Genomic DNA, 25,731 nt, shown 5'->3' with positions numbered 1-25,731 from the left:
AGGTCACTTGACGTTCACTGCCTAAACCAGGGGTGGTGATGCCTAAAGGGATAGGCCACACTCTAGGCAGCGGCGGCATGCCCTAAGCCTTACTTCTTCATTTGGCCCTTATTCTCTCTTACCTGCTTTACGGTACTCAATTAGAAACTAGTTCCTTGCTATTCTGTGTGTCTAGCAAGTCCGCTATCGTACTGAGGAGTTGATTCTCCTCCAGATGTAACTGAAATTATTGCACGACTAGCATATCTTGTGTAACTATGACAATCGTTCCTTCTGTTCATCTCCGCAAGCAACACTGCCGTAATGAAGTTGACGTGAGGATCAGTTTAGATAGACTCTTTGGCTGAAAAATAGAAAAGATTCCTCCTTCTACCCCCGCTGATCAACTCAGGCACAACATAACCCTCTTTGCCGATCTGTTCCTCTGTGAGCGATGCCAGTTTCCTCAAGGTTGTCTCGTTTCCGTGATTAGCGACAAATCGAGAACCATCTGCTTTCTGCCGACCAATAATGTATCCTCGTGCTGGGTGCCCATTTCGGTGAAACTCTACCGTGTACGTCTGCCATCATATTTCTTTGGTTAGTACCGGGATGATTGATCGAGTGGTTGATTGTTATTAGGTGAATTATCGAAAAGGAGACCGTCTATTCCCGTTGACCCACTCACCTCAATCACAGCATCCCCTTCTGCCACGTAAGTGACGCGTGGAATGGAAACCTCAACGGCCACTTGATGCGCGGGTTGAACATTAGGATACACCATGCCGTTGGATGGTGGGCGTGAGGAAAGACATATGGCATGCTGGTAGGTCAAAATACCCCCATTTGCCAGGATGAGGCCGTTCTGGCTCTGCCTTCCCCGAAGTTGACGCACCATTTCCGTGATTGCCTAGTTCATGTCAATGCGCCGTATACCAGAGATAGATTGCCCGAGAGCTTCCTACATGCATGGAATAGTTGTTACCAGCGCCACCGAAAAAGGTCAAGCCGCCGAGCAAGGTGATAGGCCTAGATGGGCTTGAAATGGAGAGACCCAAATGCTCACTTGCTAGCTTTGGCACGATTGGAAAACACCTGGTGAATCTATAAGCTCCTACCCAGCAGTGACCAAAGAGGCACCATACGAATAGAAGTCAAAAAGATCAATATCATTTGTCGTGAGGCCAGATGATGCCAAACATCTGTCGAGTGACTTGGAAATAGCGGGACTGGAAAAGTAATTCGGTCGATTCCATACTAGAGCAGGTTAAAAATCAAAGGTGCTTTTGGAAATCGTTGCGGGATAGCTTCCCCGCAGAAAGATTTAAGGAAGAATGTTAACGTACCCTTCTCAGAATCAGTGGCGCCTGCACCTCCTAACGGATAAATCCATTTGCTTGTTGGGACTCCTAATTCTGCGGCATATTCTGCTGTGGTGATAATACAAGCAGCCGCAAGGTTGACTGAGTTAAAAGCGTTCATCAAGAGTGGATCTACAGCATGTATTAGCCTTGCCTGTGTCTCACGCTTTAGAAGGGCATAAATAAACAGACTACTCACATGGTAGACAAATCATCCGGTTCTTGGCGGTCACTTGTGCGACTGACTCGGGTGTTTCAACCTTGCCCTGGAAGTTCCAGGAGTATGGGTTTGTAACGGCCACTTCGCTAAACTGTGAGTAAAGAGAGGCTGATTCCTTGTGGTTTTCTGCTAGTGATTGCCCGCGACGCGCACGGAATCCGTTTTCGTATAATGGGTAGACTTGAATTGGTAGGCCAATAGAGTGAATGCCGTCCAGACCATCTATACATTGGGGGGTATCAGAGACGTTCAAGGACAAGAATGGTTAAAGCAAGAGTCTCACACTCAGCACTAACCTTTGGCGAACCGGTCTGCAGACGGAGTGAAAACCCCCTTTATTTCCGTCTCTGGGGGCGTCCAACCAGGAGGGGGCATTGCTCCCTTCTTTGCATACATTCCTACTATTTACCCAGTCAGCAAGGCTTGACAGCACGTTTCAAGAACGGTGCACATACATGACGCCAGGGCCTCTCCACCCGTAATCACCGAGACGCGACTTTCCCCTCTGGCAACCCGCAGCGACTCTTCGTCCAAAAGCTTCGCGGGCTGGTTACCACCATGATTGGTATAATGTGTAAGGTTTGGGCTTATTGCCAGCTTCTCGGAGATGAGATGGGGCAGGTCTGCATATGTCCAGGTCCAGGTTCTAACAACACTTAAGCTATCAATGCTTGACTTTAGCTTCAATATTTCGCTATTAGAAAGTTGAGTATCCTGTACGGCGGCCTCAATGGCCTGCATCATTAACTGCAATGGCTCCTTCGCATCTTCGGTCTTCGTTGTTTTGTTCTTGATATCTGCTACTCCTATGATAACGGGAATCATCTTGATTGTTTGGTTTGGCTCAATCCGGTGGAGTGTAAGGATATGTTATTTTGCATTGACTGTCTCTAATTCTAAAAGAAATTGCAAAGTACTACGTATTAATTCTTCGATCCCCACTGTACAGAACAGAGACTGTCCTCCACACCTCGGAAACAAACATGGTAGACACCGCGGCTCAAATGTCAAAAGCCAAAGAAATGCCACTGGCCACCTGATTGGCCATAGCGCTAACTGAATAATAGGCTATATTGAGCAATACACTAATAGTGGAGGCAATTGAGGGGGAACCGCGCTCCAACGGATACTTGGGTCGAGTCAGTCAAATAGTCGATCCCGAGGCTCTCGGCTATCGATCATGATTCACCACCAACACCGTCACTAGGGGTGAAATGGAAATAAATCAGAGGTATAGAATTGATAGTCATTCACGAGGTTTCTTCCCTAATAAAACAGGTGCTCTTCCCCGCATATCTCGACTTCTGCACGTATGACTAGGTATCCGTTAAACACCAAGTATGCCTCCAGATCCGAAACTCAACCTTGACAACAACACGCCATGGGCCGAACCCGCGTGGTACAAAACGTTAGACTCGCCTTATTATAACCGGTCTCATCGGGAACTTCGAGACAATATCCGAAAATATTGTGATACGCATATCTTACCCCACGCCCTTGAATGGGAAGAGAGGGGCACTGTACCACGAGCAGAAGCACTGCGGTATGCCCAGTCGGGGATCCCTTTCGATGATGTGCCTGCACAGTATCGCCTCTCTCACATTCCCGATCTAGCCGGGCTGCCGCACCATGAGAGGGATGTGTTTCATCTCCTCGTTTCCGTGGACGAGCTGGCCAGAGTGGAGGGGGGTGTGGGCATAGCACTCGGTGGTGCATCAACGATCGGCATACCTCCAGTCGTCCACCATGGCACGGAAGAACAAAAGGCCAAGTGGCTTCCCGGCCTCTTTTCATGGGACACCAGCTTCTGTTTGGGGGTGACCGAACCCGGCGGCGGCTCAGATGTCGCACGGATCAGGACGAGCGCTGTCAAGTCCGCCGACGGAAGGTTTTACATTGTCAACGGGGTTAAGAAATGGATCACTGGTGCTCCTTGGGCTACGCATATGACAACAGCTGTTCGGACGGGGGGCGAAGGATCAGGTCTCCATGGAATTTCTGTGCTGGTAATCCCACTGGATTCCAAGGGAGTCACACGCCAGAAGATCTATAACAGTGGGCAGAATGCTGGTGGATCATCATTTGTGGATCTGGAAGATGTCCGGGTGCCTGTCGAGAATCTGATCGGAGAGGAAAATAAGGGGTTCCCTATCATTATGAAAAACTTCAACAAAGAAAGATACATCATGGCCATCCAATGTAATAGGAAAAGTCGGACCTGCCTCGCCATGGCTCTGTCGTACGCTATGACGCGCCAGACCTTTGGGAAACCACTGATCCACAATCAAATCATCCGCCGGAAGCTGGCTGAACTGGCCCACCGGGTGGAGGCCCACTGGGCCTGGTTAGAACAGCTGGCGTACTATATCACCAACGCACCCTTAGGCTGGCAGAGCCCTCAGATCGCTAGTCGCATTGCTTTGCTTAAGGTCCAGGGAGGGCAGATGCTTGAGTTAGCCGCGCGGGAGGCTCAGCAGATCTTTGGTGGAGCAGGATATCAGAAAGGAGGGGCCGGCGCGACCGTGGAGCAGATCAGTAGAGACCTGCGAATGATGGTGAGATTGCTTTTCTTCCCCTTAACCGTTGATTGTGTTTCCCGTGCGCTGACTGTTTCCTCGTCTAATCTTAGGTGGTGGGTGGCGGGAGTGAAGAGATCATCGCGGATCTCGCCGTACGCCAGGAAATTTCTTTGCTGAAAGGAAAGGGAAAGCTATGAGCAGTGATATAAATATTTTCCAACGTGTAGCAAGGATGATTATAAATAATAACATTCAACCATGAAATCCCCCAATGATATGTTCTATTGTCATTTCAATTTAGATTGGTTTAAGCATGTTTAAAACTTGATCAGGTTGTGTTAGAAGACGCAAGCCAGGCCATTCAGGTTAACGCGAGCAAGTATACACAAGAACAATATAGTATAGAATAGAAACGCATCATAAATATCTCATCCCTCTCTGCGAGCTTTGGCTACTATTGGCTCGTCTCCGTTCTTGTTCTCTCCCCACTTTCGCAATGCTGGATTGACCTTCGGCATGAATTTGCGGGGACCAACCGAGGCCCCGAGGAACTAAAGTCCATTCCATAAAGCCATTTCAACATTTTACCGCCGATCGGGGGATATTAAGATCGTTATCTTGAAAAGCCAGGATAAACAACAATAATACAAAAGAACAGAATAGTTGTTGGGTCCATTATTTGTTAGGAAACACTGCAGTCTTCGCACCACATACCAATCATGACTCTACCATCGTTTCAATCCGAGCTACCTTCAACCACACACTATCGTGTGTCATTTCCCGAAGCCCGTATCATGTTAGTCACTATAGATCGAGAGAAACAACGGAACTCTCTACCGTCCTACGCTCACTGGGAAGCACATGAGCTCTTCACCTGGTTCGACAATGAGCCATCGCTCCTTGTGGCTGTCGTCACCGGGGCCGGGAACAAGGCCTTTTGTGCAGGGCAGGACCTCCAAGAACAGAGCACGAAACGGACAAATGAGAAAACGGCATCTGAGAAAGCTCTACTTACCCATCCTCCGACAGGGTTCATGGGACTCAGTCAGCGGAAAGGTGTCAAGCCCGTCCTGGCAGCTGTGAATGGGTTTGCTCTGGGTGGAGGGTTTGAAATTTGTCTCAATTCGTCAGTTAGATTTATGCCTTTGGTTCTGCTGCGGACGTACTGACGCAAGAATCACCTAGTGACATTATCGTTGCATCTCCGACGGCTGAGTTTGGGCTTCCAGAGGCTCAGGTCGGCTTGTATGCGGCAGCGGGTGGCTTACCCCGGTTGGTTCGAACATGTGGTATGCAAGTCGCCACGGAGCTCGCTTTGACATGCAGAAGGATCCCCGCAGAAGAGGCTCTGAGTCTCCGCTTGATTAACAAGGTCTCCAAGACGCCTGAATCTGTTGTGGAGGAGTGCCTGGCTATTGCATCACGGATTGTGCAGTTGTCCCCGGATGCGATCCTGGCGACGCGACAGGGGCTTAGGGCAGCCTGGGAGAATCCAAGTGTGCAGCACGCAACTTCGCATGTCCGTGAAATGTACGCGGATCGAGTGGTCAAAGGGGAGAATTTTAAGATTGGCATAGAGGCCTTTGTAAAGAAAACCAGGCCACAATGGGTGATGCCTAAGATTTAATGACTTGGTTCAGTGGTGCTAGTGGGAAGAGAACTGTGGCGGGTGTAGTGGAAATGGGTAACGAGTGGGATTTCCGCGTATAGTTAACGAAGTCAAGAGACAATGATTTAGTGCACGCTTGTATGAGTTAGAAGAGCTTTTGACAGCGACATGGCTATAGCCTCAAGCTGATTTTACAAACGGTAGTTTGGCCTCACGCTAGTCTGCCGATGCGTTGATGCCTAGGAAATCTGGCACATCCAAAGCCTGAGACACTTGGATAGCCGCAGCAGCTCCACCCTCATTCAACCTCGAAGGGAACCTCAACTTCATGGCATCTAACGTTTACTGTCCCTTTTGCGGCGTCATCCTGCTTCCCGATCCTTATAGGGATAATCCAGAGCCTCCACAGGCCCACGCTCGCCCTTGGTACGCTGAAATACGTGGAATCTACTCAACCAATGACCAGATCACGATCACCGGGCTAGGGATAATACTCTTCCGAAATAAGCTCCACGCACCGATCGATAGCGATGAATCATATATCGACGTGGGGATTGAAGCGCTCGAAAGATGGACTATTTGCGACCCATCTGAAAGCCGGTGGTGCTTTGCCTTTCACAACTCGTGCTGGAGATTGCTCCTTCTTAGACTCGGACATGCACAGGATGGTGACGTCCACAATAAGACGGCCATTCTAGAGTCGATCTTTCACCAGCTCTATTCCATACCTTGCCGCGACTACTCAAGCTTCCAATGGGGCCACGATTATGGGGGCGCTGCGCAAACACACATATCGTTTGGGCGGACAGAGCCCGTGGATCTGGGCTTACACTTCTACGCTGACCCCTGGGTGATTCCCTCCATCCATGACCTGGAAGCGACCGCACCAGACTTCCACAAAGCACACGATATTCCGCTCTGGAAAGAGCGAGAAGGCGCCTCCCGAATAACACTGGCTGTGGAGGGCAGAAATTACCGGAACGAGAGGGTCGCTGGTATTTCTGGTCCCTCCGCGCCCGACGACGGGCGGCATCCACTCCCATCCCATCATAACACGATATTGAAAAGGCGTACAAGGCCAGAGAAACCTAGGAACCATATGTTGAATCGACTGTCGGCCGAGATGAGATTCGAGATATTCTCATATTTATCATTTGATGAGCTTTTAAATCTGAGACTCGTGTGTCGAGATCTAGCTCTACAGGCAAGTATCGATACGCTGCCACAGTCGTACTGGCGCAGTAGGTTTTGTCTAGGTCAGGAGCTTGACTTTGTTTTCCCGTGTCTTTCGGATACACGGGACTGGTGTCGGCTGTACTTTGGAACGAGGGCATCTCTAAGCGCCAGAATCCTACCCTTGATCAATCGAAAGAGGGTTCGCAAACTACTGGAACCCATCGCGGCTCTTGTGGACCTAAAGGATGTTTTGCAAAATGGTCCATACGGATCTGTCTTTCACCCGGCGCCAGGTCAAGACGGCAACATTCAGCTAACGGATGGCGAGGGAGCTGAAATTCCGCCTCCAGCCGTGCAGATAGCGGGCTCTTTTTCCGGTCAGTTGGCCTGTACTGGCTCGGGTAATATCATGGGTGAGGGATGTCGTGAGCTTTACCACAGGGCACGATCATTTATGGCCCCGCGTCGGCAGCATCCGCGGCGGATAGGTATCTCAACCATCAAAATCGGCACACGAGGTTTTATATCTGGAATAAACATATATTCCTCGGGAGGGTGTAATGTCGTCGGCCGTCTAGTCGGATATCACAACCCGGTGTCTGAGAAGTGGATAGAGATACCGTCCACATCCGACGTGAAAGCTATTTGCGTGGCCCTTTCCTCGGAAGGGCTCAAGGCTATCAAATTTAAATTCGGAAATTCGTATGCATCGGACTGGGTTGGCGAGAGCAATGGCCCAGGGATTGCTTATGGCACGCTCACTATTCCTGACGGGACATATTGCTGTTTCTTGGTTATAGGTCTAGACCACTTCAAGATCGTTTCGATCGGCCTAGGGAAATTGACAGACCGGTCCGGAGCTTCCGAGGAGTTTCCTCAAGGCGTGATGGGCTCTTGTTGTTTACCGTCTCACTTGTGCTTGTGGACACCGCATCCCCCACAGCACGAGGATTCGGAAATTAGCCCTCTTCTACCCTCCCAGCCTGCCAGGCCTTTTGAACCACTGACTAATATCGACTTCGGCGGCCCAAGAGGCCTGCTTCTCGCCTCCTTGACAAAACTTGTCTTCCACATGGCCTCTGGTCCTTATCCACTGATGGGAATAGAAGTATTTTATTGTGATGGAAGGTCCGTACTTTTTGGCTCTAACAGGGGCTGCGGGATCTCTTTTCTTATCGCTGGCTCCCAGGGGGAGCGTATCATTGCTTTCAATGTTCTAGAAGACAATCGCAGATACCACCCAGCCAGCGGGCTAGGTGGCGTGGAGGTCTTTTCTACCCATTGCCAAATCATTACTGTTCGATGCTAACTTTCATTCAGGTTTCCACTAACTATGGAAGAACTGCTACTTTTGCCCCTCTTCACTATCGACTGAACGCTGCTGTTGGCCCGGTACCTATTTTGCCATTCGGCAACACCATTACGGGATTTGTTGGCCTTGTATCAGAATGCAGCAATGACATACCCAGATCCGAACAACATTTGAGCCAAACGCGGTTTATCCGACTCGGCATCCAATCCCAAAAATGTGACGAACAACCCGTAACTCCTGTCATTCCGGATCGCGAATGCCATCATATACCGAATGATCAGGTACTGTACGACGAACGGTTCTCTCACTTTATAGATGGCGCAAACCAGGGCAACTATCAGACCTATGCGTCACTAAAGAATGTCCGGAAAATCCAGGCATCTACAGGCCTCCCCGCCCGATCCAGATGCCCTAGTCGCATATCCGGTTTGAAGATCGAGTACTATAGCCATCCAACTCCCAGTGTAGTAGGACAATGGATGAATCAGCTGGATGATGGTTTCGAACTGTCCCCAGTTGAGGAAGTCCAATCGTTAACTATATGGTTTACTTCCGTAGGCTTCTCGACTGAATGCCCGGGGCTGGAAGTGGGTCAGGTCACGGCCATACAAATTGAGACCAGTTGTTCTCGTAGTGTGACATTTCGCTCTCCGGACTTTGAATCTCTTCCACCTCGAAAACTGCAGCACCAGTACCAACGTAGCTCTGACGAGAAACTGACGGCTATTTCATGGATACTGAATGTATCTTCTGATCGCGTCCGAGCAGCCATGTCTACAAACGAAAGTCAAAAGACTCAGATGCTGGTCCCCAACCAAGAACCACCTTTCGACCTGGTACGCAAGCTTTACTTCCAAAGGCAGAGTGCCGGCGGCCAGATAGAGACCATAGTGACAGCGGAGGCATACATTCGAGACAGGGCGATTGTTGGACTTGCTTTCACCTACACATCCGGTACAAGTGCGAGGATAGGTGATTTCGATACTGACATCTGTCAAACAATTCAATTTGCAGAGAACGCTCGGATTGTTGGTTTCTCGGCTGCGGCCGCAGAGCACGAGCTCATCAAGATCGAGTTCGAGGTTGAAGAGAATGAGCAGCCTAGGCACAAGAAGCTTAGACCTTCCATCAGTTCGCCCGATAAGCCGGCCAATGCAGTGGGATATGACTGGCGAGACGTATGGTGTAAAGATGATGCATCCGCGGAAAGCCATCGACGACTCTTAACCAACGACAGGATATACGCACCTCCAAGGCAGTCAAAGCTAGTTGGCATTTATGTGGGTTGCCAGGCGTTTTCCCGTTTTGGAGCATTATACGAGCCCCATGTTTCTCAATAGATACCAAGAGGACTGATTAGCCCTTGCCCGGATTTCAAGCCTCTATATGTCACCCGCCATGTCATGATAACGAGTGAATTTAAGTGTCTAGATACTAGTAGCAGTATGGAATGGTGGTGTTAGATGTGGCATACAGTTTTACAAGTTCAGGCAAACTAAGCAGGTTCAGCATTAATGTGACTGTTCTCGTGTATTCATAACCGCTAACACCGGAGAGTCAGTATATCAAGATACTGCGAAAAACATTTTCTGTCCAAGTTCGATCGATATACCGTTTGCACTGTCGGTACCTGACTGGCTACTACAAGACGGAAACAATTTTGTAGACATACAAGGGCCCACAATTCCAAGAATCTCTTTTTCGGATGACTAGCTTCATTTCCAGTGCGAATGCACCATATGATTTTTCATTCCTTATTTTAGAACCCGGTGGATTTGGTAAGACGAGGGTGGCTATTTCTACCCACGAACATTCTCATGAGTCTTTAGTGAAACCCAGATAGAGTGACAGTCGTCTTGTTACATGCGGGAGACAAAGAGACATTCTGGAAGCGGTCACGTATCCAAGGTAAGTATTGCGCCTGCCCAGCAATGAATGCGAAGTCGTGGTTAAGCTCAGGGTAAACATAGAGCTGCATCGTACTGCTCTGGAATGTGCTACACGTCTGATCGTAATCCCATTCCGTTAGGTTTGCATAGACCAACTCATCAGCCGTTCCCTGAAGGACCAACATGGGAGCTGCCAATTCATGAGTGCCGGCACCATTATAGCTCTTTTGCCACTCAGCGACATCCGGATGGTGAATCCAACTGGTGTTCTTGTACAGTTGTGGCAATGTGAGGTTCCCATAAATCGTTGAGCCAGTTGCCAAGCATCCTTGCTGGGCGATTGGGATACGGCTTGCGACGATATCGCTGACGTAGTTTTCGACCTTGACGGAAGGGAATAGTCGCGAAATGGACTGCAAAACAAATATTGAAACAACATCATGGACTGGGCCATCCCCAGCAAGGCGCCATGATTGTGGGATAAGGGAAAGTGGCCGGAGTGCCGGGGCTCCTGAAACGGCGCCCAGGAAACCGCCCGTCGCGTTTCGCTTTTCTCGTTCATTAACACGCCATGCGGTCATGCCACCCTCGCTGTGACCGACCACTACCCATTCATGGGTGATCCGATCTTGAAGCTTCGATCTCACGGCCTGGAGTGCAAAGCTCACGTCTAGGGCGTGTAATGCACCCGACTCGTACATGAAGCCCATGGGGATATCACTACCCTGACCAGCATAATCAGGGGCAATGACGGCGTATCCTTGCTGTACTAACGCAAACGGCCCTTCCCATTCGTAGTAGAGCTGCTTGTTATTCGAGGGTGCACATTGTCGGGTAATGCCCGCTGTTCCATGCGTCCAAACCACCGTTCGCATTGGCTTTCCGCTACCATCATGATTCGTAAAGGGAAGTAACAGAAACGCACTGGCTGGTATGGGGTTGCCATCAATGTCTTCGCTCATATAGAGGAATCTGGACAGTGTAGTTGCCGGAGGAGTATTATAACCAACTGTCGTGTACTGCTGACTCGGTACATCTTCCCATTTGACGATTTCACCGGCGGCATAATCAGAAATGTTTGTTGGATTTGCGTAAAAAGGATCGGTTGATATATTAGGACTGACCCAACCCGCCTGTTCCCGTGCGAGGGCTTCGGCGATACTGGCTTGACAACTAGCATTACAATTATCGGGAAAGCTGTCGATCGGAGTCACAGTGGCCGAAGTGACAACCGAAATTATTGAGGCCACTAAGACCGAGAAGGACATGGAGGGCATATTTGCTTCTTAGGACAGTGCCCTATTTTTATAATGATGCTCGATATTCCGACGCCAAGTCAAAGATTCTTGTGTAATAGTGAGTGTCCATATCTTGCAGACGACACGACTCTATGAAACGACGGCCATTTATATATTGAGGTGTTCCCACGGTATAGCCATCTCGAATACAGACTGATTCCCGACTTTACATGCCGCCGTGAGTATATGTCTCATTCAATGGCCGGATTGGAGACTTATATAAATGCGGCGAGTGACAATTGGCCATCAACGGGGACGATCATCGAGCTAATTTCGGCTGGGGCGTCGACCTTCCTCTTATGGAAGGGAAGTAGATCATGTCAAATTGCTCCAAGTGGCATCTTGACGCTCTCCCTGAATCTCACTGATTGAGCTCGGGTAGACTAAGCGGCGTATTGCAATCAACAGAGCGTCAAATATGAATAGCTGAGCCATTTGCTCCGCCAACCGTACTCATTCGGCCGCGGCATTTCAATTAACTCAGCGCCTTACCGAGGCTCTCGATCTCGGAGGTACCAAGTATCACCGTGAGTGCCAGCATTCCTTGCTTAATCGCAATTTCCTCTATAGTGATATCAACGTTCCTCTCAGACACGGTAATCAATCCTTGGAGTTTGGAAGAATGCTCCCCATAATGAAGATGTCAGCTTGCCAGTATGAGGAGATTAATTCCGTTTTGATTCCAGGGCCGCTTGGCAAAAGGAAAAGACACATGAGTTATTCACCAATCTGTTACTACTACCTGACTGAGTGTAAAGTCATTCTTCATAGTCAGCCCGTGAGCAAGGTATTTCCGTGGCCTCCAGCACACTTACCAGCTTTTGCACAAACATACCTATGACTAGACTTGCAGATTAAGTCGAGCAGACGGTCCGAGCATCCTCTGATTTTCATCGTCAGCTGTCATTCAGGCTGAACCGGCCTGGAACCTGTAACTGCCTATTGATATATACTTGCTACAACTGTATAAATGCTTTCTCGGCTGACGCTATCCCTCAAGGAGTACAATCATTTGAAAGCCAAGTGTAATTCTTTCTATTTAATTGAGGAATGTTGTAAGTAGAACTATGACAAGATACACTGTAGGACCAAATTAACACTGTGTTTTGAACATGAAGGGTATGATGCATGGGGAGATATTCGAGCGACTATATGAAACCAGAGATGCTATCCGAGATTTTCGTATTATCTGATACAACCACTACACTGAAACCAAAAAGGTCAGTTTGCAAAGCTAGTTGAGTGCGCACAGTACGTTTCCCAATTACAAGAATAGTATGACGGCCTCTACCCCTCGCACTATTAGATTATTCAATAGAAATCATGGAAGACTGGGAAATAAGTGGCCTTCTATGAAACTTCAGTATAGTTACTTTCATTGTTACCATCTGTCATTCACTGCACGCTATCCCAACTCTTTTTCGGGTGTAGCATGAGTTCTCTACCGCTGGCACCCTCACGGGCCCTTTATGCAAAAGCATATGTTGTTTCGAGGACATCGATACACACTGCCCAAGCGTTATATTCACTGCACTGCCTGTTAAACAATAAGATATGTCATGAACTTGGCCACCCTCTGGAGGGCAAAGTTGGGATCAACCAGGCATCACCTGGGTAGTGACTATACGTCCTCCAGTCGGGAACGATAAAAAGATTGCTTTATTATAGGCAAGCGTTGAGTGTTGGAGCTGAAACTTCCGAGGTTTCTCCCTTGGAAGTGGGCCTATAAGACCAACGTCGCAACCAAGCTCTAGTCGATCGGGTGGATCATCGGACCCTTTTTCTCCTACCTGGCCCGTATGTGGACCATTGGCTGCATCAAAGCGAATCCTTTTAAGACCCTCTGCAGTGTATGTGCTGAATGTCCCTGTTACCCTTCACGAAGAAATTAAACCTCAGGAGATGCTGTGGAATGTGCTGAAGTACTGCGCCAAATAGAAAGGCCAAGCACCCTCAAGTATTATGAGACGTGTAGGGCTTAGTGTGACCAGCAATAGATACCGTGGGATGGGTTCAAAAGCTTTGATCGACATTATCGACTTCAGGAAATTTCCGGAAACTCACCGTTATGTAGATCCGCCCACCCTGCAGACTAGGCGAATTGAGATAAATTAATTTACCTCCTATTATTCGTTTACTCTAGCCTATATGCTTATCATTTTGCATTTTTCTGGCCTTTGGAGACACCAGTTTACTTCATGGGAACTCCAGCCAATAAGGGGCGCCCCTGCCACCCCAAGCAGAGTCTGTATGCATAGTACAAAACGCATATTGTCAGCCCTGTTTAATTGGGTCGCATTATGCTTGGTGTACACAGTAAGCTATGTGGGCAAGCACACGATGGGGGTATGTTCCTACTTCTTCGAAGCTTCTCTTCAAAGGTCGCATCGTTCTCCCACGTACTCGGCATTTACCATCAGAATCCTTGAGGAATGGACCCATTTGCTAGAACACTAGCTATTGAAACATGGACTCTATATGTGTTTGGTACTGTCCTAGCTCTTCTGTCTATGTCCTGCGGGCTAACCAAGTGTACCTGGCAGGCGTTCTTCTCATTGCGTGTCGCATGTAAGTGTAGGTTTTGTCTGTCCGGTACTTTGATCCTGACAAAGTACAGGGCCTCGCGGCGTATAGCCCGGAAATCATGGAAGAAATTGCAAACTGATGATTACCTGATGGTGGTCATTTTGGTGAGTCCATCTACGTCCACCGAACATGCTATGGACTCAAAGCGATAGTAACCGACGGGTTTGGGAGTACCAGTTTACCTTCACCGGAGTCGTTGTCTGCGCAAATGAGACCGCACAGCATGGGAGTAACTATATTCCCCTAGAAAAGGCACTGTCCCTCACAGAGGAAGAGCATGATGATGCTGTATACGGCAGCAAGATGACCTTTATACTTGAACATTTCACCTTGGTCTCTCTGTGGCTAGTCAAGGCTTGCTTATTGATTATCTATAATCGACTGACGTATGCCTCTTCCTTTGTGGAGACGTTAGCCCTGCTTATTATTGATACTGGTTTGCAGGTTGGGTTTAAGAGAGCATTTAGCAGTGAAGGTGCTTGCTGTTTACGTTGCGGCATCCTTTGTGATAATTGAGATTCTCTTCTGCACTGTTTGGTGTGGTCCGCCCATCACCATGTACTGTGCGTGCCCTTTCTTCATCGACCCCTAGCGATATATTCATTTATTAACTCGCAATGTGATATAGGGGATGTCCCAAGTAACGACCGTAAGTATGCCCGTATGCTTTGAGCCCAACTCGACCATGCTGACAATCCACCCGCAGCGCAATGTGCCACCTATTATGACCACTTAGTTACAACGAGCGCGTTCAACATCTCATCCGACCTGATGATGTTGTGTATTCCAATACCGCTTGTCCTACGCTCGCAGATCCCGCTCAAACGGCAGGACTACCTCAACCTATCATCTGAGCCTAACTGCTGACCTGACATAGGAAACTGATTCTTTGCGCTGTGTTCAGCCTTGGTTTGATAGTGGTATGTTCTAACATTAGAAAGGCAATCTACCGAGCCATTACAGCTTACGCCAATACAGATCCTCATGGCAATCCTCAATCGTTATGTTAACTTCACCGAGGAATATACCGTTAGCTTCCTGGTACGGACCCACCTCTCCCTTCAATGCCCACGACGTCCAGGTCGCGTCCTATCCCCAACTAACCCGGACAGCGATGGTACGTTGCTGAAGTTGCGACAGCCGTTTACGTAGCCAATGTGCCCCTTCTATGGCCTCTCCTTCGAGAACTTTTCAGCCTAAGCTCCTTCGCAAATTCATACGGTAGACAAGGTGTCTCATTCTCTAGTGGCCGTCGCACAACAAACATGCATCACTCGCGATTACGCTCCCGACTGAGTCACATGGACGAATCCACGGAGTCCATCGTGCAGCATTCGCATCCCGACCGTGAAAAAGGAGGATTTGGAGCCCTCGGAGCCCTCGATAGGGGGTTGGAGTTATCGCCCATTCAAGAGCGGCACTACCGTGCTACGGTCACGACTGAGGATGTGGAGCAGCCGGTGGAGAGGAATGTTTCACACAGCACTAGCCAGTCTCTTTCGGGGATATACCGGACGGTGGAGGTGGTGCAATATAGGGAATAAGGTCGGACTGGGTTGTCACGGTTGGCCAGTGCGTAATGAACTAGCGATGCTTAGGGTAATCGATAATAGGAGAATAATGATACCCCTTGGTGGGACTCTGGCAGTAGGACATCGTTCGTGCTTCTCTTAATCAGTCAAGAAAATATAGGACATCTGCACATCGTTATATTGAGCCCGCATATTCTTTCGTCCATCCACTGGGATTATACTCTGTAGGGCACGGACATAGCACATGTCCGGGAAGTCTTTTTGTTACTTCCTTTATGACAAGAGAAGGTATATGTGACTCTATTATAGAATCAGTTCAAAAAGTCAATCTACACGAAGCGACAACAATATCGGAGGAAGCGAAAAAACGCCATCCGGCGTGGCATGTCTTTAGTCAGTCTTAGCCATGGTCGATCACTTTTAGAGTGATGCCAAGAGGCCTTCTTGAACGGCAGAAATCTATGACGGTCGGTGGGGAGGTCTTCTTCGACGCTCTCATGGGCTGGGATCATGTTGCCATTAATTCTGATACTTTTGTAGTATTCCCTGTTCACCAAACCTTTTAATCTGGCTGGAAAAAATTGACCGCCCAGCGTTATTGAATCTACAAACCCTCTAGTGGGTGATTGGAATATATTGCATACGTTGCGGGGCTCATATATACATCCCTTGCTTCTTCTACCTGACAGCGAGTAGTATTGCACCTATATTTAATCGCCCTCAGTGATACACAAACTGATTTACCGTCTTCTCCTAATCCTCTGGAGCTTCGTGCTTTGATTGCTGCTGTTGAGCCGCTTGATATCCCACACTGCAAGCTACGATATCCGATGGCCGACATGACGCTTGAAGCCTCAGAAACAACGCAGCCTCGATATGTCCCGGGTACTGTTCTTTTGGTAGATGGTTAGCTCTTCCTCTTCTCAGTCTCTATCCTACTTGCTTTATTTTTATTTTCTATTTTTGTTTTTGTTTTCTTTGGCGGGGGGACCTCCCAAAATAGTAGATTTATATATTGTCCATGATAACCGTTGCCAACAGACACACATGAGAAATCTAGGAAACATGCGACCGGAAAGCACACCGAGATTGTCCTCATCCCACCTTCCTCAGATGATCCAAATGACCCTCTAGTACGTGAAATCGTTTGCCAAATTGCGATATCAACTAATCTAACCGGCAATAGAACTGGTCACAAGCGCGCAAGAAGCAGCATCTCATCCTGCTATGCATCTATACATTCTTCATGAACGGATTGTACTCGATCCCTGATACGTCCCGTCTACCTCGTTGGAGCAACCGAAGCTCATTACTCTCAGGATCAATTTCTATGGTGTCGCGTATGACGGCCTCGCACCAGATCTGAACACGACTTTCGATGGTCTGAATACGGGGTGTGTGCTTCTCTTCAGTTTTGGTAATGACCCGGATTATAATGACGCGACAATGTAGGAGCGCTATTCTATTCCTGTTCAGTGGCGTTGGCGCGGCCTTCTGGCAACCTGTAGCGATGAAGATTGGCCGTCGCCCAGTGTATATCATGGGACTTCTGATCGCCATGATCGGCAGTATCATTGGAGCTGTTCAAACTAACTGGGGCGTTTGGGTGACGTTTAACGTATTTTGGGTGGGATATCACTGCCTTGTTTGCCCTCAATTCTGCAATTGATCTAATTTCCTACAGGGTCTTGGATGCGGTCCAAAGGAGGGTCTTCCCCAGATTTCCTTGCAGGACACTTACTTTGCTCACCAAATGGGATCTAAAGTTGGATACTGGGCCCTTTCGTACAGCGCCGGTGCCTTCGTCGTCGTAAGGCAACCCCTCCTGGGAAAGATTTAGCGCAAAACTGACCAGTTTAGCCGCTTGTTGCAGGTTATGTGTATGTAGATTTGAGCTGGCGGTGGTGTTTCTGGATTACTGCGATTGGCTTCGTGAGTGTACTCACGCACCCTTGAAACACCTTTGGCTGTCAATCGAACTACTCTACTAACGATGTCAGGCGGCCATGGCCCTGATCCTCTTCTTCGGTCTGGAGGAAACGCTGTATCCTAGATCGTACAACACACACCAGGCAACACGTCCACATGACGGAAGCACCGAGCCTCCATCCGAGAAGGGCTGTACACCTACTCATACCGGACATGTCGACCATGATATCAAGATGAAGTCCTATTGGCAGACCCATCCACTGCACTCATGGGGTGTGAATCCCAACGAAGCCTGGCGCAATCTCTTCCTTCGTCCCTACCAACTCGCCTTCTTTCCACCTGTTCTCTGGACAGGTGTATTTACCGGTGTCTCGATCTGCTGGTGGGCTGCGATCTTCACGACTGAGTCCCGTACGTCGATTTGCTTCCAGTCCCCCTAACCCAACTCGCTAATCTAGGATAGAGTTCTTCACCGGCCCGCCCTATCTATGGAGTGGCGAGAAAGTAGGCCTTACCAACGCCGCCGCCCTTATCGGTTCCATTCTAGGCACGATGTTCGCAGGAAACGTGAGCGACTGGTTCATCATCGTTGCCGCGCGTCGTAACAACGGTATTCGAGAACCAGAGCATAGACTTATTCTCCTAGCAGTGACTGCCGTCATCACCTCTGGCGGTTTAGTCATGTACGGTAAAGGCGTGGAAGCCGGAGTCCATTGGATATGTCCTGTATTCGGAATGGGGTTAATGGCCTTCGGGTTCACCGCATCTTCGATTATCGGAGAGGTAAGATTCTGAGTTTTCCAATACCATTTCACATCCTTTCAGCTACTGAAGAAACATAGACGTATATCCTCGACTCCTATCGGGCTGTAGCACCAGAGTCCTTAGTGCTGATTAATATCTTCCGCAATCTGATCGGTATGACATTCGTATTCGCAGTGCAACCGTGGCTGATCCACTCTGGCTACGGGAATGCCTACATCCAGATGATGGCGATGGGTCTTATGGCGCATTTGACTGTAATTCCGATGATGATTTGGGGCAAACGGTTGCGCGCGATGACCGCAGGGCGATACTTGCGCATGGTGGAAGCGAGTGGTATTCCTCGGGAGTTCGCCTGATGGGTGCTCGGAGGTGTTGTCTTTGTCCGAAGGGAAGTATGAAGTATATGCCCTGGTATATTGATGTGGTCAATGCTTGGACCATATAACAATCAGCATGTCTGGCAATAATGGAAAGATAGTGACTTGGTCGTATGTACATAACTATCGGAGTGGCCAGAGATAAGATATATTTATCTCTTTCGTCCTTCAGCCTTGCAGAGTTGTCGAGGCCACTATTGGCATCGCCAGTTAATGCCCCTTTGGTACTAATACAAAATATTCGAATAACTCTACTACAAAGGAATAGAACCCTCACTGATATTTAAAATATAACCACGGCTACCATCGCATCACAACTCCTACCAATGAACACGTTGGAAATCTGACCGGAACCACCAAGATACTCCACAGGCTATCAATGCAATGATATATAAATCCTGGGTCCCTCCCTCATCTACTGCTATTACTGTTGTATCACTGCATCATCTAACATGTCCACCATAGAAGAGCTGGAATTTCCCTTCCACGAAGATCCCATCACCCCATCCCTCGCTCTAATCGCATCCAACAGAGCACAAATCACACTCCCATACTCCACCGGAGACAGCGACAACCCCATTGTTGTCCTCCGGCTCAGGCTGCCGCCCATCTAAACAATGAATCAAGTGATATACTCTCACCCAGCCAAAAGATACCACAATTTCGAGCTCCTTCAAAGGTGAATACGGCCCAAACGGCATCCTCCAACCAGGGCAGGTGCGCTCCCATTAATCGATAGGCTAGCCCATCGAGAATGAAATACTTTGGTCTGGTGACTGTCTAGCGGGACGTTATTAAGCGATAGGCTAGAGACCCACACCTCTCATAGCTGTCGAGCTTCTGATGAAGACATGATGAGGTAAATTATATTGATAAAGATGGAATGAAATTATATAGAACTGTTTAATCTGCAGGAAGGTTAGATTTATATAGGAAATCACATCATCAGCGTGGCATATGTTGATGCGGATCTGGTTACTTCCACAGAACAATTCTGCGTGGATCAACATAAGGGTTCAGCTTCCCTGATTCATTGATTGATTTGATTGATCAGATATCGGGTATCAATGTTAAACAAACTCCAGTGCGGCATCTCTGATGAAAACCTTGACTGACTCTCAGTGTAGTGGACATTTATCCAGCAACTGGAGAAAAGGACTGATTTTCAATGCGAAATACGAATCTCCACTTCACATTAGGGGTCTGACTTTTGTCAGCAGGCTTGGTAATCACTTCAAAAGATCTCTGACTTCATCAAGGGCTCCAATGTCTGGATTGCCGATTGTCATACTTGCCCTTCACTTGTTACAAAGGCCTTTGAAACCACGACTGGTATCGTCATTTGATGCCTCTATGGCACCCATTCCGACTGCCTTGGAAATAGCTAATCTAATGTCAGTCTGAACTTATACATGAAACCTTCCCGAAGGAACCTTAAAATAAAGTCTAACCCCAGATAGCTCAAAGGTTGAAAATATCTGTAAGGTTTAAAAGTATTCTAATAACTCTAATATAGAGGAATACAGGACTAGATAACTTAAAAATATGAATATTTGTAATCCAGTTAGACCTTTTAAGACAGTCCGTCCGTCTGTCGCCCTAATCGTGTACCATGATTTTACCTGATTTAATGAGATTGGTGTGAGGGATGGAATCCCTGTGCTCACATTCCCTTATATTAAGACATATGCCTTGCTTTTGCCCAAGTCCTACAGGTTTCATTGGTATCTATCTGTCATCATCCCTCCGACATCCTATTATCCGGACACTTACGCAAGGGGGCCGCCAGATCTGCATATCTTGATATTTAGTTTATGACGGGATCAGGAATGTCGGTGAGTTAAAAAACAAACAAATACAAAACACAACCAAATAGGTACACAGCCTTGACGGCCTCTACTAAATTATCGGTTATTGTTCTCGCTAGGCAGTGTCGTGAGGAGCAGCGACCCACCAATATCAATTAAGGCCGTATCCCTATGGCGAATGTGACACCATTAGAGGGCCTTGAGTGCCTTGAGCATTGCGAGCATGATGTTGAGAGGGATTACTCTCTCAGTCAGCAGGAGAAGCGGCCGATTACAGGGATCAAGGTTGGTTCTACGCAAATAGTGCAGATCTATTTGTTGACAGTTGCAGTGGTTTCTGCTAGTGGCGAGCACTTTGACAGGGAGCTTTCTCTACGCCTTGGACAATACCATTGTAGCCAATATTGCACCTGTTTGTTCTTGGACCTTCTTTGCTCTTTAAATGTCCTAAGAACTCATCAAAGCTTGCCAGGTTATTGTGAACCACTTTGAGTCTGTTGAAGACTTACCATGGATGTCAGTTGGGTAAGTCGGGCTTTATGCCAAACATATACAGCATCTTGGTAACAAGTCTGTCACAGGTTTATGATCGGTGCCGTGGCGATGGTTCTCATTGTGGGTAAACTGTATACTCTCTACAACGCCAAATGGCTGTATATCGTTTTCACTGTCATCTTTGTGGCTGCCTCTGCGCTCTGCGGCGCTGCTCCGACTATAAATGCTGAGATTGTTGGGCGGGTATTCGCTGGTGTAGGTGGAAATGGAATGTATATTGGTGTCCTCACGCTGCTATCGCTGAATACGACGAGCCGTGAACGTCCACAATATCTCAGCCTAACGTACGTATATATATTGAGCATCCATCTGGCGAGGTGTTATTAACTGAGCGCCAGTGGGCTAGTCTGGGGTCTAGGAACAGTCCTCGGCCCTGTTATTGGCGGTGGATTCGAGTTGTATACCTGGCGATGGGCCTTTTATATTAACTTACTGTTCGCTGTCATCCTACTTCCATTGTACTTTTTTGTGATCCCATCCAACTCAGTAACACCGGGACTGTCACTCCAACAAAAGCTTAATACATTCGACTGGGTTGGAGCTATCCTCAGTGTTGCAGCATTCACAACTCTAGTGATGGGGATCAACTTTGGAGGAACACTGTATAACTGGGACGCAGCACAGATCATTGCTCTTTTCATTCTATCGGGTATATTATGGATAACATTCGTTGCACAGCAGAGCTTTGCCATTGTCACAGCCTTCGAGCGCCGCATTTTCCCCATACATCTCCTTAAGCAAAAGGAACCGGCTCTTCTCTTTATTGCATGTGCCTCGGCGGGTATAGTCACTTACTCGAGCGTGTACTATATTCCGATCTACTTCCAATACACAAAAGGTGATAATGCAATTATATCCGCTGTCCGGCTGCTCCCCTTCATCTGCATGTTAGTGGTGGCCATTCAGGGAAGTGGGATTATGATGTCTCGGGTGGGGTACTATAAGCCATGGTATTTGGCAGGAAGTGCCCTTGCACTCATTCCAGCAGTGTTGATGTGTGCGTATGCCAAGCCTGCAATACATTTTGAGCTATGACTGACTACAAAAAAAAAATAAAAAGCTACTATCGTGGAGACACACACATCGCCCAGCGTGCTATACGGCCTCGAACTGGTTTTAGGATTAGGTGCTGGCTTGTACAGTCAAGCAGCATTTGCTGTGATCCAAGCTGTCACACCGCCATCAGATAGCGTTGACGGTTTGACTCTAATGATCCTTGGTTTGCCGACCTGCCCCATACGAAGTGCTATACACCGACCGCTAACATGACGATAGCTCAACTGACCGGACTGACACTGGGCCTGTCCATTACGGGTGCCATCTTTGTGAATGTCGCTCAAAACCGTCTATACGAATTGCTACCAAAGCTTCCCCGGGCACAGGTCTCCCGCATCGTATCAGGGACCAGCAGTGGACTTCTAAGTACATTACCAAGGCACATCCGGGAGCAGGCGCTGGATATCATTGTGCTTGCCTGGCGTGACGTGTGAGTTATATGTTATTCCTTCTCTGCTCGATCACCGGTTGCTTCTCATACTCATGCATCGGAAAAGGTTTACGTGTGTCTACGTTGGAGCAGCCATCAGCCTCGTCTGCGCAATTTTTCTAGCGGTAAGCGTTAGACTTACGGCCTTTGTGTTTATACTAAGCTCCTACAGAATAAGCGAGCCAATATCATGGCTGGAGCGGGTGGTGCTTAAACCCCATTCCTTGGTTTCACTATTTTTCAGTGAGGAACAAATATGTGGCTTGGGGAACATTTATTCATTGCAACAACTCATCTATATTTATTATATTACAGTCTATGTGACACTGGTGGCTTTCGCCCTTGTAATCCCGTTCATGCTGTGCAATGTACCCAACCTTGCGGTATTGCAGTTGTAGGTAAAGTGATGGTCGGCCTATCTAATTGTTAAATTACGGATTGCGATGCTTAAAACGTTCTTATATGTCACCATACTCTAACTATGGCTCAGGGCTTACTGCATCAGTGAATGAAGGGCCTAAAAAGCTTACAAGCAATGGAAAGTGTTTTCGTTTCTGCGAAAATATTGCCGGTTCTCAATCCGTTCCATGTGCAGTTTAGAGCCATCTTTTTAATCAAAGATTTGGAGATAAATAATCAAGTCTTTACTAAACTGTCAGCTGAATAGTGTGAAGTGGTCTACTAGACAAGCTGCCCTACTTATGAAAAACTTGGCTTTCCCCTCGAGTTTATGATTCGTCTATGAGAGTGAATGATCAAACGCAAACAGAGAAGTTAAACATGCTTCAAGAAGCTCAGTTCTTGCGATCTAAGATCCGCCAGCGGGCTCCTCCTAGGCACGGATATTATATAATTGCATAAAAGCCAAATTATTTCGGTGATCGATTGAAAAGTTAATCCAGTAACTCACTCAAGCTGCCAAGACAGGACGAGCAGCCGTGAAAACTCTGAACGGAGGGCACCGCAAAAAGTCATCCCAGTCCACATCATGCAAGAGAGGTTTTGAGTAATGTTTCCACTCAAAGGCAGACAGCCCAGCCAACTTGCTAGTTTTCTCATACAACTCGCGAGGAAGATAAATATTGTTAAATGAGAACGGCTTCGATGCCAACAGCGTCGCTTGAACTTCCAAGCCGCCCTCATCCAGCTCACCCACCACCTTCAGTTCCTGCCCATACTGAGGGCCTTTGGGAAAGGCTGCGAGATCCTCCAAGATATGAACATTCGGGCATATCCCAATGATTCTTCCACCTGGCTTCAAACTCCTGTAGATGTTCTGCCACATACCCACCAGCTGGTTCTGGTTGCGACTATAGTTCAGCAACCAAGGTGCGAGGACGATATCAAATTGTCCAAACTCAAACGGCTGGCCACAGTCCGCAACGTGGAACTCAAGTCGGCTGTCATCTTGGGCGCATACACGTGCTGCGTCGACCATAGCCTCGGAAATATCCACGCCGACAGCCTTGCTGGCACCCCATTCAACGGCCTTTCTACAGTAATAGCCCAGGCCACAGGCGAGTTCAAGCACAGTTAGGCCCTCGATATCTCCGAGACAGTTTTCTAGTGCTGCCGCCTGCAGCTTTCCGGTTGGTAGATTGAATACATCACTGTATGCTGCCCCGATTGTGTCGTATTGCTGGATTGTCATATTGAAGATGGTCGGAGGAAGGTAGGTAGTGGATGGCTCTATCCTAGCGTGGAATACGAGAAAGCTTAGCTGGTAGGCAAGAACAAGGCAAGATGTGTGATGTTCCAAGTAAATCAAGGCAATGTCTGAGAGATATTCTCTCACATTTATACCGTTGTCGACGTTGGGGCGACGGGCCAAAGGTCCAAATAAAAACACGTCATATGCATATTTCGGGCGCCGAAATGGATTTGCAGATAGAATATCATAGTCTTGACTTTCACATTCTCTATCTACTCCTCGCTCATAGCTTTTAGCTCCTTGCGTATTTTCTTTTTTTCCTGGAACCAACCATGGTAGGGCTGTCTTCTGCTCAGAAGACCTTCCCCAACCTATCTCGTTAGAAAGAAGATGATCCTGAAAAACGCCAGGTACAACGAAACAGTTCGATGTGTACCAAGATATTAGTACCCTCATCGCATTAGGTTTGCTTTCTTGTAGCTATTTGTCTATATGGCTTAGGTAGTAAAATCATTATACAATAGTATATAGTAACAGGCATGCAAGAATGTAAGGAGAGAAAAAGTTTGCATACCTTACCCCAAAGCCAAGACATGACGTTGGGGCATTCGTACACTCGGGCCCCTCGGGTAGATCATTTCTCTTTATACCTCTACTTCCTTTTCTTGTACGACATAGTATACCTTCTTACACCCATCTAGTAAGTAATCATTGCGCTTCTCGTCATTTTCACAATGGCACACGCCTTCATCGGACATGCCCTTCGGAGGTGTTCGGAGGTTGAAAAAGCTAGCATTCTGAGGCGTACTAGTCATTGATACCTTTCAACAAATAAGATATTAAGGTGTGGCTCCCGGTATTGAGCCACCTAACCACTCAGGCAAAAGGCTCACGACTGAATCCTTAACAAGGATTCAATCGGTTAGGTTACATATATAGGGTAGTTAGGCTGGAGGCATACCTCGAACCACAAAGGTATTAACTAGCCTGGTAGGGTGGAAAAAGCAGGAACAGGGCTTCACAATACTTACCCTCTGATCTTTCCATACTTTGTTCCTACTGCTGTCCCGATCTTTCAACACTACTAAGGGTGTGCGAGTCATCCGTTAAGGCCTACTCATCACCACAGTGTTCTTGTGACATGACATGGGAGAAATGGGACTGAAGCAAGGACCATTTGAATGCGCAAAGAAGCAGGCTAAAATGCCCATTTGCCATTTCAAAATCCGGTTCATTCTTCATATACTTATCACAGAAACGTGGACATTATGCCTTCGCGCACCTACAATATATTGTGGGTCTGATCTGTCTAGGTTAAGTGTTGTGGCGAATTCGTGCCTTTGAGTGAAGTCAGTAGCGTACTTGATGCAAGTGCCTTGTCTGCATATGCAACATAGGCAAGCTTCCAAATGTAGACCGCAAAGTGGTATATCACGTATGCCGTAAGGTAGGTACGTGGTATGTTGGATATCTGGTATGTTAGGCGTCCAACATACTTCCTAAATGAGCGATGATGTGTTACGTATAAACGAGATCAACTTAGGGTACGCGTAGCTTGCTTCACAGTGTGATTGTATGTAAATCTTCGGCTGATGGTATCATTTGTTTATGGTTCAGCAGGCGATTTCTCTGTTTTAGGTAATCGAAGACAATATCACCCGTTACTGTAAGAGTGTTTG

General features: G+C 47.7%; 9 protein-coding genes across 9 annotated transcripts; 6 read left to right on the top strand and 3 right to left on the bottom strand.

Annotated features, from left to right (window-relative positions):
• Positions 1–326: 326 nt before the first annotated feature.
• Positions 327–2,385, bottom strand: BDV38DRAFT_282567 (uncharacterized protein; the record flags this gene model as incomplete). The annotated part of the gene is made up of 8 exons (XM_032059809.1): positions 327–560; positions 668–889; positions 945–1,074; positions 1,125–1,236; positions 1,326–1,472; positions 1,540–1,782; positions 1,857–1,961; positions 2,016–2,385. 8 exons carry the CDS (start codon positions 2,383–2,385, stop codon positions 327–329), a joined length of 1,563 nt encoding a protein of 520 aa, XP_031914021.1.
• A 515-nt stretch (positions 2,386–2,900) lies between these two features.
• Positions 2,901–4,276, top strand: BDV38DRAFT_282566 (acyl-CoA dehydrogenase family protein; the record flags this gene model as incomplete). The annotated part of the gene is made up of 2 exons (XM_032059808.1): positions 2,901–4,115; positions 4,190–4,276. 2 exons carry the CDS (start codon positions 2,901–2,903, stop codon positions 4,274–4,276), a joined length of 1,302 nt encoding a protein of 433 aa, XP_031914020.1.
• A 522-nt stretch (positions 4,277–4,798) lies between these two features.
• BDV38DRAFT_270977 (ClpP/crotonase-like domain-containing protein) lies at positions 4,799–5,706 on the top strand (the record flags this gene model as incomplete). Its single annotated transcript, XM_032057238.1, has 2 exons — positions 4,799–5,205; positions 5,265–5,706. The coding sequence occupies 2 exons, from the start codon at positions 4,799–4,801 to the stop codon at positions 5,704–5,706; spliced, it is 849 nt and encodes a 282-aa protein (XP_031914019.1).
• Positions 5,707–5,858: 152 nt separating this feature from the next.
• Positions 5,859–9,516, top strand: BDV38DRAFT_292569 (uncharacterized protein; the record flags this gene model as incomplete). Its single annotated transcript, XM_032062037.1, has 2 exons — positions 5,859–8,131; positions 8,185–9,516. Exons 1-2 carry the CDS (start codon positions 6,017–6,019, stop codon positions 9,514–9,516), a joined length of 3,447 nt encoding a protein of 1,148 aa, XP_031914018.1. The 5' UTR covers positions 5,859–6,016.
• A 485-nt stretch (positions 9,517–10,001) lies between these two features.
• BDV38DRAFT_282563 (alpha/beta hydrolase) lies at positions 10,002–11,342 on the bottom strand (the record flags this gene model as incomplete). The annotated part of the gene is made up of 1 exon (XM_032059807.1): positions 10,002–11,342. One exon carries the CDS (start codon positions 11,340–11,342, stop codon positions 10,002–10,004), a length of 1,341 nt encoding a protein of 446 aa, XP_031914017.1.
• Positions 11,343–13,795: 2,453 nt separating this feature from the next.
• BDV38DRAFT_270974 (uncharacterized protein) lies at positions 13,796–15,493 on the top strand (the record flags this gene model as incomplete). The annotated part of the gene is made up of 8 exons (XM_032057237.1): positions 13,796–13,875; positions 13,981–14,053; positions 14,127–14,335; positions 14,394–14,512; positions 14,656–14,776; positions 14,827–14,869; positions 14,928–14,990; positions 15,062–15,493. 8 exons carry the CDS (start codon positions 13,796–13,798, stop codon positions 15,491–15,493), a joined length of 1,140 nt encoding a protein of 379 aa, XP_031914016.1.
• Positions 15,494–16,320: 827 nt separating this feature from the next.
• Positions 16,321–18,531, top strand: BDV38DRAFT_282561 (MFS general substrate transporter; the record flags this gene model as incomplete). Its single annotated transcript, XM_032059806.1, has 10 exons — positions 16,321–16,387; positions 16,523–16,614; positions 16,668–16,738; positions 16,801–16,875; positions 16,934–17,099; positions 17,166–17,291; positions 17,342–17,413; positions 17,482–17,821; positions 17,874–18,193; positions 18,253–18,531. 10 exons carry the CDS (start codon positions 16,321–16,323, stop codon positions 18,529–18,531), a joined length of 1,608 nt encoding a protein of 535 aa, XP_031914015.1.
• A 2,000-nt stretch (positions 18,532–20,531) lies between these two features.
• BDV38DRAFT_282560 (major facilitator superfamily domain-containing protein) lies at positions 20,532–22,615 on the top strand (the record flags this gene model as incomplete). The annotated part of the gene is made up of 9 exons (XM_032059805.1): positions 20,532–20,645; positions 20,692–20,772; positions 20,833–20,885; positions 20,942–21,199; positions 21,254–21,912; positions 21,976–22,134; positions 22,191–22,401; positions 22,469–22,526; positions 22,574–22,615. The coding sequence occupies 9 exons, from the start codon at positions 20,532–20,534 to the stop codon at positions 22,613–22,615; spliced, it is 1,635 nt and encodes a 544-aa protein (XP_031914014.1).
• Positions 22,616–23,311: 696 nt separating this feature from the next.
• On the bottom strand, positions 23,312–24,181 carry BDV38DRAFT_292566 (class I SAM-dependent methyltransferase; the record flags this gene model as incomplete). The annotated part of the gene is made up of 1 exon (XM_032062036.1): positions 23,312–24,181. A coding segment is annotated over one exon (870 nt), but the record flags the coding sequence as incomplete, so codon positions are not given.
• Between the last annotated feature and the right edge of the window lie 1,550 nt (positions 24,182–25,731).

The sequence above is a fragment of the Aspergillus pseudotamarii genome, assembly GCF_009193445.1.
Source record: "Aspergillus pseudotamarii strain CBS 117625 unplaced genomic scaffold BDV38scaffold_24, whole genome shotgun sequence".
Classification (NCBI taxonomy): domain Eukaryota; kingdom Fungi; phylum Ascomycota; class Eurotiomycetes; order Eurotiales; family Aspergillaceae; genus Aspergillus; species Aspergillus pseudotamarii.
Note: the sequence above shows the minus strand (reverse complement) of the source record. Positions and strands in the feature narration are given on the sequence as shown.